Raw genomic sequence first — 11,985 nt, 5'->3', positions numbered from 1 at the left:
CGTTGGCGGGACTGTACTGGTTCAGAGTGTGTGCCGCTGAGGCGGGACCACTCGGGGACAGTGCTGACGGGACGCGGCTCGAAGGGCGTGGCTCCGCAGCGCGGCTGGCACTCGTCGCAGAGGCCTCACCTTCGAAAAGTCGGGCATGGCTCCACCCGCAACTTTGTCGCTAACACGCGCGCACCGCCGAGCCTGCGGCGGGCGCGCTGCGGCCGCACGTCTACTTCGTCATAGTGCCACGATGTGCGGCCTAGATTTAGCCCACGCGCCTCAACTTGCATACACTCATACAGTGGACTGTCATCCCCTGTGAGTGCGAGAAGGGCTAGCCGTAGGCGGCTAGCGCATGAGGAGAGCGTCCATAGACACCTCACTAGACCCCACACATGGTCTCGTCCGTGCCTTGCCGGCCGGTGAGATTGCTAGAGGTGGAGCAAACTGCTCTAGCCTCACATATCACTTCCTGTCGTCTGTTGTTTGAGTTGTGCCCTTGTTTGTGCCCTTGGCACCGTGGAGTGCTGGGGGGGGCGACAGGGAGGATGTGGCCCTGAGTTATGTGTACGCCGACTCAGGGTGTGTGGCAGCCAGCTGGCTGTGTGTCTTGTGAGCTTGTTTGTGTCTGTGTGTCGCTCGTGCGTGTCGTCATCATCTGTCTAGCGTCCACCCATACCGCGTTGGTGTCCAGTCCGAGCCTGGCTGTTCTTCACCTTACTACCTACCTACCTACCTACGCCATATCATCCAACCGCGCCCGCTCGAACACTCCCTGCGCGGCTCGCGGCACCAGCGACGTGCCAGCGCCGAGCGCGTTCAGCGATCTGCCAGCGTACTCCTTCGCACGTTGCCCGCGGCGCGCCGCCTCGCGCCCCTCACTGTCCGCGTCACGCAGCTGCTCCTTCTCGCCATCGCAGTTCCAGCACCTCGTCGCCCGTGCATCGTTCCGCGTCTCGCGCCGGCAGTAGATGCACTGCCAGTGAGTGAGGCGCCGATCCATCCGCCTCGTCTTGTTTGCTCGCGTCGGCCCGACGTCGCCTCTGCGCTCATCTTGTGTGATCGCGCCTTCGCCGGCCTCCCGAACAACGCATGCAGGCAACGGTTGTGTCCCGACACCGAACTCCCTGCCGATCCCGTGGAGCTGCCCCATCGGCTGCAACGGCCCGGTGTACATCACCACGTCGCCGACCGGCGCGGACAGCGGCTGCAGTATTGCCACCGGCGTGATCGTTCCTCGCGAAGTCGTCGACAGCCGAGGTCTCGCGAGCCACTCGTCGGTTCCCTGCGGGAGCCGCTCCTCGATTCGTTGCGTCTCCGCTCGGTCGTCCATCGCCGCCAGCCACCCTCGGGTCGCGTTCGGTCGCCAGCTCTCCAGCTCGTCGTTTGGTCACCGAGGAGAGGGAACGAAAGCACACCTCAAACTGCAGGACGTGCATCCTGGACGCATCCCTCCTTGTCCCACTTATCGAATTTGTGCAGGCGAGAGTACTCGTCCGAATTCCGGCGTTTTTCATAATTCTCACCCTACTATACTACAAGTACTTTCGAATAACTGCGCCGGGGGCCCCGGGCCTCGAGCATCCGCGAATGATTCGGTGCGCGTGCCGGTCGGTGGGGAGGAGAAGGATCTGACCTTAGGGCGCTCATGTGACCAAGCGCTGGTAGGTAGCGTGGTTTTACCTCACACCCATTGGTCTCACAGTGTGCCGGTAGTCGCCGAGCAGTGTCGCTCACACAAGCCGCAGCACAAGTGACTGAGGGCCAGTGAGGGCGAGCCCATCGCTGTGACAGCTGTGGCAGCCGCACAGTAGGCTGTGCCAACTGTGCAGAGCGTGTGAGCAGCAGTGGAGCTGCTCTCCAGGCTTCTGTCGCAAAGAGCTGCATGCCACCGAAGGCGCTGTCGAGGTTCGCCGAGCGCGGCGCAGGTTGAGGGAAGCCGCCACCGACGAGCGCGTTGGAGTATTCACTCCGGACAAAGGACGGGTAGACGCACACGAGCCGCGCGGTCGTCTACCCGTCATAGCGGCGAGGCGCGGGACCGTCTGTGGCGAGGTGGGTCGCGTCCCTCGATTTCCTCAACTCACGGCCCACACCCTTTAACATCATAAGAGAGAGCAAACACCAAACCGCGAAGTACGTTTTCTTCTGGGGTCGACCACACACGCGCGGGGCGGAGCGATCCGGTGTACGCCGTGAGCGCGCGCAAGCTGGCGGGCGGGGGGGCAAACGGAAACGCAAAGTCCGAGCTGTGAGAGTGTGTGAGAGACAACCGAGTCGCGGAATCTCGGTTCGGAGGTGCGCATCTCGCATCCTCCGTGTATGTAATGGCGTGCCCTCGCGCCCTACACAAACACCCTAGTGGCCGTAGCTGCTGGGCTTCGCGTACTCCGACATGACGCCGTCGCTCGCTCGTGTGCAGGAGAAATACCGGGGCCCCTAGGGACTGGCCTCGGCTGGGACATGCTTGCTTGGCCCAACCACCGCCACGACCGCCACCGTCCGGCGGCAAGGCATACGCTCTGAGGCCGTAGAATGGTGACGGCTGCATCTAGCTCTTTGCGCGGGTCATCACAGACCAGCGCCCAGCGCCATAGGAGGTATTTTCTTCTCAATAACAAGGCTGTGAAGCACCGCGTCGCGAGGGATTTTCTTCTCAATACCTGTGTCGAACCTGTGTCGGTGAGAGAGAGTTCTCTTGGAGCACTTGGAGTGCAGTCGGGCCCCCTCTACTCGGAGCTAGTAAACACTCGACACGGACTCGACGCCCACCCACACCCGGCGCCACACCACTCCGGACCCCTCTGCCGCGGGCGTGGCGGCGGCGGGGGCGGTGGAAGACGAGGCGGGCGTGAGTGAGTGTGAATGAGTGAGTCACACACACACACACACACGAGGCGGGCGACGCTGATGCGGGCCCCGCGGGGGTGGTAGTAGCCACGTCTGCCTGCGCGTACTGAGCCTCTGCCTGTGCCGTCTGGATCTGCCAGCGCTGCCAGCGATCGGTGAGGTCCCGACGCTCCCCCCACCGCTCCACGAATGGTGTCGGGTCGAGCCGCGCCGGCACGAAGCAGGTGGGATGGGCGCACATGGAAAGGCTGGCGAGACACGGCGATTGAGCAAGGAGGCAGTTGTTTGTTTCTTCTTCTACCCGTCCGACGACTCGCTCCTGCCGGGACCCTGGTTGACAGGTACCGAAGGAGTAGAGCACCAGGACGAGGAGGCGCCGTTCTGGCGTCGCCCGTCCCCAACCAACATCGACATCGACATCTTCGCTGGCGGCACGCCCGCAGACGAGACCATCGCCAGCCTCTTCTTCTAGGAGGCAGCGAGTGAGGGATGGATGCGGGGTTGAATTCTTCTCAATATCTCAAGAATTCTTCTCAATAACAAGGCTGTGCTTGCCTCCGCGGAGCCGGACAGTGGACGGTGCTGAGAAGGAAGTGCCTCGCCGTCCTCCTAGCGATCTGCTATTCCAACGCCCGGATGCGGCCTTTCCCGTCGCACGCGACCGCGTTCGCAGCTCGCATCGGCGCTAAGCATCCCATCGTGCTCGCTCCGATGCTTGCCCACACCACTCCTCGGCTGTGCGCCGCCGCGGCCAACGCTGGAGTCGTAGCCTTTGAAGGCGCCGGCCAGCTTGGCAAGGACGTGCTCGTTAGCAGGATCCGCGAGACCCAGGCGATGCTGAATGCTGGTGCCGTCTTCGGCGTCAACCTGTTTGTGCCGTCCGGCTTCTACACGGACCCGAGTTCTTGGACTGAGCCGCAGGCGGCCGCCGTCGAGGTGGCGCGGGAGCGGTACGAAGGCTACCTGAGAGAGCTCTCCGGCGAGGCCGCCGGCACAGCGGCGCCCTCGCTGTCGCGGGAGGAGCACCAGGCGGTCTTCAGCGGCCAGGTCGACGCCCTCCTCGAGACGGGCGTGAAGCTCGTGAGCTTCCACTTTGGATGGCCCGACGCTGCGGAGGCTGGCCGCTTGCGCGAGGCCGGGGCGACCCTCCAGGGCTGCGCCACCACGGTGGAGGAGGCGAGGTGGCTGGTCGACCAGGGCGCCGACGCCATCATCGCGCAAGGTGCAGAGGCGGGAGGGCACAGGGGCACCTTCATCGACGCGCAAGACTATCGGCGCGCGCTCGTCGAGGTGGTGCCGCTCGTGCGCGGCATCGCCGACGCGGTGGACGTGCCCGTCATCGCCGCGGGCGGCATCATGCGCGGCGGCGACATCCGAGCCGTGCTCGAGGCGGGCGCGTCCGCCGCCCAGCTGGGGACCGCCTTCCTGTCGTGCCCAGAGTGCGGCACGAGCGCGATGCACCGCGAGGCGCTGCTCGGGTACGGCGGCGAGGGCCGAGACGCCTCTGACCCCTTGCCGACGGTGGTGACGCTGGGCTACACCGGCAAGCCCGCGCGGGGACTGCAGACCGACCGCGCCCTCCGCATGGCTGACCTCGAGGGAGCACTGCCCAACTGCTTCAACGGCATGCTCGCCGGCCGCACGCTGCAGGCGGCGGCGCTTAAGCAAGGGCGCAAGGACGCGGCGTATCTCTGGGCGGGCTCCGGGTATGCGCGCTCACGCGCCATGCCCGCCGCTGCCTTGGTGGAGACACTCGTGGCGGAGGCGCAATCATCGCAGTACGAGGGTTAGCAATATCTCGCAGTAACTAAAAACTCTGCGTGCTGCCCGCTGTTTGTTTTAGACTCCAGGTGGCGGCCTGCGCCTGACTTGTGCAGTCGCGCTCCCAATACGTGCATCACTTTTGTGACAGGTCTCAGACTTTGTGCGAATTTCACGGTGACCAAAAAATGTCCACCTCAGAGGCACCTCCGGAGGCAGGCCGCCGCACGCCGGCGACACAGCTCCAGCTGTCGAACTGACCCGCAGCTCCTCTCACGTCTCAGAGCGGGAACTGTGACGAAAGTTGACTGAGGCGGTTGTCGGGAATCATTATATGGATCGCATGGTGGCTCTCTCATGACGGGAGACCGCCCGACCACTCCTGGGTGGCACTGCCACCGGAGAGAGAGAGTTGCCACCGGTGTCGCTCGACGTCCTGTCGACAGCGTGCCGACAGCGAAACATACCATGTGGGACGCGTCGAGTATCGACCTCTACTGCTTACCCAGCTCTCTCTTACCCAGCCTTCGAGTGTATCCTGCCTGCCTGCCTGTGGTCCCACACCCACTGGTGTCCATCTCAGAGACGGTGGACGTGCCAACAATGCCTCAAACCCAGCCCAGCGAAACGGGCCGGCTTTGCGGCTCAATGGGCTGAGGCATGAGCAGGTTCTCCCATCCGCCACCGATCTCGGCGTGGAGAAGTACAAGCTAAAGCTGTGGCGCGAGCACGGCGGCGGCGACCTGGAGCCAGTCCTCGCGAGCGGCGCCGTCGCCCTCCTCGACGCGCAGTGGATCATCAGCCACGCCGGGGCGGGCGGCGTCCTCACCCACCGCCAGGCGCTGCCCAAAGAGGCCTTCCTCTCCCTCGCCGACCTCGTCGAGGCGACCAATGTCTTTCCCGTCGCCGCGCTCTCCTACCCGTGAATGACCAAGGACCACCCCGACCCGCGCGGAGCCAACCTCTCCCGCGTCGCAAGGGCGCTCAAGGCCCTGCTCTCGCATTGGGCCATCACGCAGCTCGGCGTCTTTTGGGACTTCGGCTCTCTTCACCAGCACCCCGACCCCGCCAACGGCGTCATGCGCACCGAGGAGCAGAACGCGCTCTTCAAGCATGGGCTGGGCTGCCTCGGCACGCTCTACTCCCACCCGAAGACATTCGTGCTGCGGCTGACCTCCTTCCCGGACGGCCACAAGGCGGAGGACCAGGCCGAGGGCACCAACGTGGCCAAGTACTTTGACCGCGGCTGGTGCTTCACCGAGCAGAGCGGGCGAGCCTGACTAAGGCCGGCCGGCTCTCGCTCGACCTCGGCAAGATGCGCGACGGCAAAGAGTACGACTTCGACAGCCTCGACGACGACTGCATCCAGGACGGCGGCCGGCGCCCTCCGCTGCTGCCGTCTGCGTTCGCGGCAGAGCTGGAGACGAAGAGCTTCACCAACGGCAAGGATGACAAGCCGCTCGTGAAGCGGCTGTACGAGGCTGCCTTCGAGGAGCAGTTTGGCAAGGCGACCGGGCTGAACTACAGTTACCTCGGCTGGGGCGACGCGGAGGCGGCGCAGCTGGCGGAGGTCCTCGCGAGCGGGGCAGCGCCGCGGCTCGAGAGGCTCTCTCTCAGCAACAACAAGATTGGCGACGAGGGCTGCGAGGCGCTGGCCGCCGCCCTCGGCAAGGAGGGGGCAGCGCCGCGGCTCAAGACACTCTGGCTCAAAAGCAACCAGATCGGCGACGAGGGCTGCAAGGCGCTGGCCGCCGCCCTCAAGGAGGGGGCCGCCCCGAGCTTGAAGGCGCAAGACGCCACCCTCGCCACTCGTCCCTCCCCCGCCCAATGCTCATCGCATCTCCCCTCGCGTGCAGAAGCTCTGCGTGAAGAAACAGCCTGAGCTGGTGGCCGCGTGCGAGGAGCGCGGCATCGAGCTCAGCTGAGCCTCTTCCAGCGGCGCCCGGCGGGACCAGCGCGCGCGGACAAGACTGCAGGGCATTGATATTCACACGCAGCTTCTATTATCGCCAGCTGACTGGTCACGCCGTCCAACAAAAGGCGAAAACGATAGAGGTGCATCTCCTATCTCAACACATCAATCGAAGAGAGACAAGCTGCCGAGCCCAAATAATCACTGTGAAGTCGTGATTTGTTGTTGGTTCTCAAATTTCTCTCTCAATCGAACATACGAACAACAACAAAAGTCAAAACAGCGGGCCCCCTCCGCATGCAAGGGGCGACGGTCCCAAAAGGCACACTCTCTCTCATCACTCTTAGAGGGAGCGGACCGTGAGTTGAGGAAATCGGAGGACGCGACCCACTTCGCCACAGACGGTCCCGCGCCTCGCCACTATGACGGGTAGACGACCGCGGCTCGTGTGCGTCTACCCGTCTTTGTCCGGAGTGAAAAGTCCAACGCGCTCGTCGGTGGCGGCTTCCCTCAACCTGCGCCGCGCTCGGCGAACCTCGACAGCGCTTTCGGTGGCATGCAGCTCTTTGCGACAGAAGCCTGGAGAGCAGCTCCTCTGCTGCTCACACGCTCTGCACAGTTGGCACAGCCTACTGTGCGGCTGCCACAGCTGTGACAGCGATGGGCTCGCCCTCACTGGCCCTCAGTCACTTGTGCTGCGGCTTGTGTGAGCGACACTGCTCGGCGACTGCCGGCACACTGTGAGACCATGGGTGTGAGGTTAAACCACGCTACCAGCGCTTGGTCACATCGGCCCCGAGGTCAGATCCTTCTCCTCTGTTGATGACAAGACTTGTCTACTGGCTGGAGCCGAGCAGGAGGGCCCAGCGCACAACCCCTGGTCAACTCAGGGTCCACACCCCGTAGGTATGAGCTATGACAGGGGACAGAAGTGACGAGGATTTCGAAGATGCCTACTCGAGTACGGAAAAGAAATCGTCCGGCCCCCACGAGCGAGCCCCAGCACACCACACACGCGTTCCGGGCAATGGCTTCAGGCGTGGCGCCCGGTGCGTGAACGCACTTGTGGGCGCAGCCATCATTGACGCCCAAGGACACTAGGGCAGCAAGGTCGACGGCGCGCCGCCGCTTAGAGCTCGTCGTGAGCCGCAGCTGCCGCGGGCTGCGGCTCGGTGGGTGCAGTCCTGGGCTGCGGCACGGCAGGCTCCGGCACCGGCTCGGCCGGCTGCGCCGATCCCTGCCTCTCCTCCGCCAGCTCACGCGGACGCAGCGCGCAGCTCAGAGAGCCCTGCTCGTTGCTGATGGTGGAAACATCGCAGGTGTCGAGTCGCAGGGAGGTCGCGTGCTTGTTGCCCGCACCATCTGTGCACTCCGAGCACGACAGAAGGTCGTCCGTCACCGTGCATCCGTTGCAGGACCCCAAGTAGGTGCCAGTGGGCACGTCGGGCGCGTTGATCGGCGGCGGCGGCTTGCACGAGAGCTTTCCGGCGCTGTTAGTCACGGTGCTACCGTCTGTGCAGGTGCTCGTGTCGAGGCGGGACGGAATCCGCGCGCCGCACGGCTTCTCGCAGTGGCTGCATGCCAGGACGCTTGCCTCACCATCCTCGAGCTTGCAACCGCGGCAGGACGTCTTGTAGTCGCCCGCTGGGATGTCGGCGGCGTTGGCAGGCAAAGTGTCCGCCCGCTTCTTGCCTCATCCTGCGTGCGTGGAGCAAAACAACGCCGCGAGCAGTAACAATCGGATGCGGCCCATGTCTCACGCGCTGATGATGCGAGTGCGTATTGCAATACTATCTATGTATATGTGCATATGTTCGTAAGAGCTACATACACTGAAAAATCTCTCCTTCCAAGTGTCGCTTGCAGGTGGGGACTTTGCCAAACGCGTTTTTCTTCTTGCAGAGTCCTGTTTTGTGTTGTCTCTTATGTCGGCACGTCGTGATGTCGGGACGTGGGGGTCCGGCGTCTTGACCTTGTGATCAGTGTTCTCAGCGGTGGGGAACTCCATGGAGCTGCTTCGCACGCGGGACGAGGCCGAGCAGCGCGAGGCCAGTCGGCCCGACGACGCGCCGATGCTGACGCCACACAGCGCCACGCTGTCGCGTCATCTCGTGTGGGTGCGTCGCCTGCTGAGGGAGTACCTCGCAGAGCTGGCGGAGGACGGCCTGTCGGTGCCGATGCAGCGCACTTCCCGCGGCCTTCACCCGACCATGCGGTGGACGGTCGAGTTCGGCAAGTGGCTGGCCACGACGCGGATCGTCGAGTCGAGGGCGTCTAGCTGGCACCTGGCCGAGGAGCAGTCGGCGGGACAGGCGGAGGCGACGGCGCGCAGCGGCCGGGGCTCGAACACGGTGTACGTCGCACTGCAGCACATGAAGAACCACGTCTGGCGCGAGCTGTGGCCCGCGATGCCGGCCGATGCGAGGCAGTACTGGCACTGGGTGACGCGGCGCGTGATGGGGATCTTCGACGGCGGCGGCGGCGGGTTGCGACAGGTTGCAGAGAAGGCTGGGAGGGAAGCGGGACAGCGGCGGCGCAGGCGAGCGTCGCGCGAGGCGAGGGCGTGGAGCAGCAGCAGGCGGCGAGCGCGAAGGCGAGCGCGGACGCGACCCGGCAGGTGGAAGCGGAGCTGCGCGCGGGGACGACCCGCCCGTGCACGAAGCAGCACCTGTTCCAGGCGGGGGAGTACCTGCTGCAGGACGCGCACCTCTCCGAGCCATTCGAGGTGAACGTGGCCTTCATCATGAGCGCGTACGTGTGCCTCGCGAGGCAGACCGGCTGCGCCCGAGGGCCAGCGGGGCGGGCGCCTGATGTGTTGAGGGACATCAGTAGGAAACACTGAAACGCCTGTGTCTTCACAGCGAGCAGTCGCCCCTCACAATGCCGCACCCGCCGGGTTTGCAGCGGCGATTCATGTTCTGCACCTTCGCGAGCATCCTCGCCGCGGCGACCGCGCGCCAGAGCGTCTCAAGCCCAACAGTCCGCGTCGGCGGCCCTCCTCCTCCTCCTTGCATGCAAGTCGGCGGCGGGTGGCGAGCGAACGCCGGAGTCGCGGACACTTCTCGAGTCCCAACCAAGGATTCTGTCAAGACCGAGGCGCCGCCGGATGCGGCGTCCGCCCCTCTCACGATTCTTGAGGCGTCCATCGGCCTCCGCGCCCCGATCGGCCCGCCAACGACCAAGCCGGCGGACGGCGAGCGAGCGGCTGCGCCCCAGCACCTCCTCTTCCTCCAGAGCGACCGGGCCGTCGATGCACGCCTGACGGCCGCGCTGGGGCAATTTGCGTGTCCCGCAGAGCTCCGCTCGACCCGGATCTCCGACTCGAACGCGGTCGAGTCCGATCTCTTCTCCGTCTCAAGCGGGTGCGCCGACTGGCAGCGCGCCTGCGCCTCCTTTGCCCGCGCGAACTCCTCGCTGCTCGAGGTCGGGCAGGGCGAGCTGAAGCGGGCGGATCAGGCGATTGGCGACCAGCACTGCACTTCCCACGCCGCTGCATCGGCTGCCAAACCGTCACCCCTCTGGCTATGCCCACCCGCCGCCGCTGCCCGGTCTGCCTGCCCTGTCTGCCCTGCATCAACACTCGCTCCTTTGGCCGCTCCAGGTGCGCACCCGCCACCCCGCCACGGCGGAACGGCGATTTTCGCTCGAGTCCGAGGAGCCACCAGGCTGCTGGGCCGCCTCTGGCAAGGCCCAGGCGTCGCTGCCCATCCCGGCCCGGTTGTCCGAGACTGAGGCGGTGCCCATGCCTCTGCCGGTTCCGCCAAAGACCGAGGTGGCGGAGGATCAGCGCAGCGAGGCGTCGCTGGAGGAGCTGGCGCGGCCCGCGGAGGTCTGCGCCACTCAGATCGCCGACTCGAAGACGGTTGAGTCGACCGATCTCTTCTCCATTTCAAGTGACCTCGCCGGCTCGCGGCCACGCTGCGCCTCCTGCATCTGTGCCGACTCCTTCACGCTCGAGGTCGAGCAGGGCGAGGAGGAGGGGGCGGACCAGGCGATCCGAGCACCGCATCGCCAGCCCGTCTCCCCCCTGCCCCTGCCTGCCGCACGGCCTCCCCTGCGTGCCCTGCCAAGCCACTCGCTTCTATCACTCCTCGCGCCTCTTCGCAGCGTGCCTGGCGGACTGTCGCCCGCGCCTGCCTTTCCACAGGCCGAAATCTTCACCGCCGAGGCGGACACGGCTTGCAGCTCTCTTTGGCCCCTCCTCATGGGTGCCCTCGTGGGGTGCTTGGGCGTCTCTGTCGTGGCGCTGAAGTGGAGAGGCTCCTCGGCCAGCAAGACTGGCCCTAGTAAGCCGCTGGCCCTCAAGACGTCTCGGCCCTCAAGACATTTGGTGCTCACGTTCGCGTGGTTCTTGCTTCTGCTCGCCTCCTCTGCCGTTTGCGCCACCCCACTGCACGAGGCGGCTCAGCGAGACGACGCCGCCGCCTTGAAGAGGCTTCTCGCGGAAAGCGAAGACGTGGACGTGCTCGACGCACGAGGCTTGACTCCGCTGCACGTCGCCGCCGTGCGAGGGCGCGCAGCAGCTGCGCGACTGCTCTGGAACCACGTTGTTCCTGGGTCATCCCCGGGTCACGGTATGTTCTGCACGGGAGATGGCGAAGACTATTGCACGCCTGATCATTACGGTGTGCAGCATTGTGAGGCCCTGGCTGAATGGCTCTACGAAGAGCCTCCACGTCGCGGGGACCGTAAAGAGTGCTGTTCGTTCCTAACTCCGAAAAAGGCCAAAGGGGAGCGGAGATGGATATGCGAAGCAGATCACATCACCAGTTCGAAGATCATCGCAGGCCAGAAGGCGCGCGGCACACCAGCAGTCCCGGCCGTTTTCGGCATCGCTACGGTTATGGGCGTAGCAGCAGCTGCAGTTGGATTTCTCCACAAATATCTTCCCGGTAAGGAGACCCTCGTCAAGAGTCGCAGCGGCGAAATGCTAGTGTAGCGGCGAGATGCTAGTGTAGGTGTCCAATGGATTTCGACTGCTAGAGTATTTCTTTCATGGAGTAGCTCGGATCCGATCCCTCTTAATTTTCTCCAGTCAGCCACAGCCTCCGCCCGGCGCCCGCCCGGCTTCCCGGGGTTCCCGGGACAGCGGCCCGCCCTCGAGCCTCTACGCAGCCCCCCCGCGCTCCCTTCGCCGCTCCGCACAAACACCCCACAAAACTACCCCTAAGTCAAGAAAAGAAAGAACCCGCGTCGCCGATAGCGCCGACTGCGGCGCCCGCTCGACGCTCTCCAGCGCGCCGCGCCGCACCCAGTACGCGCCGAGGTCGCGCGTCCGAAGGTCGGCGCGGTAGACCCGGTCGGCGCGGTAGTCCCCCGCCGCCGCCGGCTGCTCGCACGCATCCTTGCGCAAACTCCACGCGCCGACCTTGTGCTTGTTCATCCCAATCCTCGCGCCCGTCTCGATGAGGCGCCTGCACATGCGCCGCACCTGAAAGCTCTCCGTGAACAGGAAGTTGCCCGTGGCCTCG

The 11,985-nt window shown here is 65.0% G+C and overlaps 4 protein-coding genes across 4 annotated transcripts; 3 read left to right on the top strand and 1 right to left on the bottom strand.

The window, feature by feature from the left end:
• Positions 1-677: 677 nt before the first annotated feature.
• Positions 678-2,621, bottom strand: EMIHUDRAFT_446571 (hypothetical protein). The gene is made up of 2 exons (XM_005758096.1): positions 2,592-2,621; positions 678-1,536 (listed from the first exon to the last, which is right to left on the bottom strand). The coding sequence occupies exon 2, from the start codon at positions 1,322-1,324 to the stop codon at positions 728-730; it is 597 nt and encodes a 198-aa protein (XP_005758153.1). The 5' UTR covers positions 1,325-1,536; positions 2,592-2,621; the 3' UTR covers positions 678-727.
• An 856-nt stretch (positions 2,622-3,477) lies between these two features.
• EMIHUDRAFT_250162 (hypothetical protein) lies at positions 3,478-4,632 on the top strand (the record flags this gene model as incomplete). The annotated part of the gene is made up of 1 exon (XM_005758095.1): positions 3,478-4,632. The coding sequence occupies one exon, from the start codon at positions 3,478-3,480 to the stop codon at positions 4,630-4,632; it is 1,155 nt and encodes a 384-aa protein (XP_005758152.1).
• Positions 4,633-4,936: 304 nt separating this feature from the next.
• On the top strand, positions 4,937-6,025 carry EMIHUDRAFT_460178 (hypothetical protein; the record flags this gene model as incomplete). The annotated part of the gene is made up of 3 exons (XM_005758094.1): positions 4,937-4,948; positions 5,271-5,495; positions 5,538-6,025. 3 exons carry the CDS (start codon positions 4,937-4,939, stop codon positions 5,880-5,882), a joined length of 582 nt encoding a protein of 193 aa, XP_005758151.1. The 3' UTR covers positions 5,883-6,025.
• Positions 6,026-8,520: 2,495 nt separating this feature from the next.
• Positions 8,521-11,453, top strand: EMIHUDRAFT_250158 (hypothetical protein; the record flags this gene model as incomplete). Its single annotated transcript, XM_005758093.1, has 5 exons — positions 8,521-9,009; positions 9,054-9,269; positions 9,419-9,937; positions 10,116-10,532; positions 10,662-11,453. 5 exons carry the CDS (start codon positions 8,521-8,523, stop codon positions 11,451-11,453), a joined length of 2,433 nt encoding a protein of 810 aa, XP_005758150.1.
• Between the last annotated feature and the right edge of the window lie 532 nt (positions 11,454-11,985).

The sequence above is a fragment of the Emiliania huxleyi genome (genome assembly GCF_000372725.1).
Source record: "Emiliania huxleyi CCMP1516 unplaced genomic scaffold EMIHUscaffold_881, whole genome shotgun sequence".
Taxonomy (NCBI): domain Eukaryota; phylum Haptophyta; order Isochrysidales; family Noelaerhabdaceae; genus Emiliania; species Emiliania huxleyi.
Note: the sequence above shows the minus strand (reverse complement) of the source record. Positions and strands in the feature narration are given on the sequence as shown.

Bases quoted from the DNA above. Each gene is read 5' to 3' on its own strand.
- EMIHUDRAFT_446571 (XM_005758096.1), bottom strand. From the start codon at position 1,324: ATGGACGACCGAGCGGAGACGCAACGAATCGAGGAGCGGCTCCCGCAG.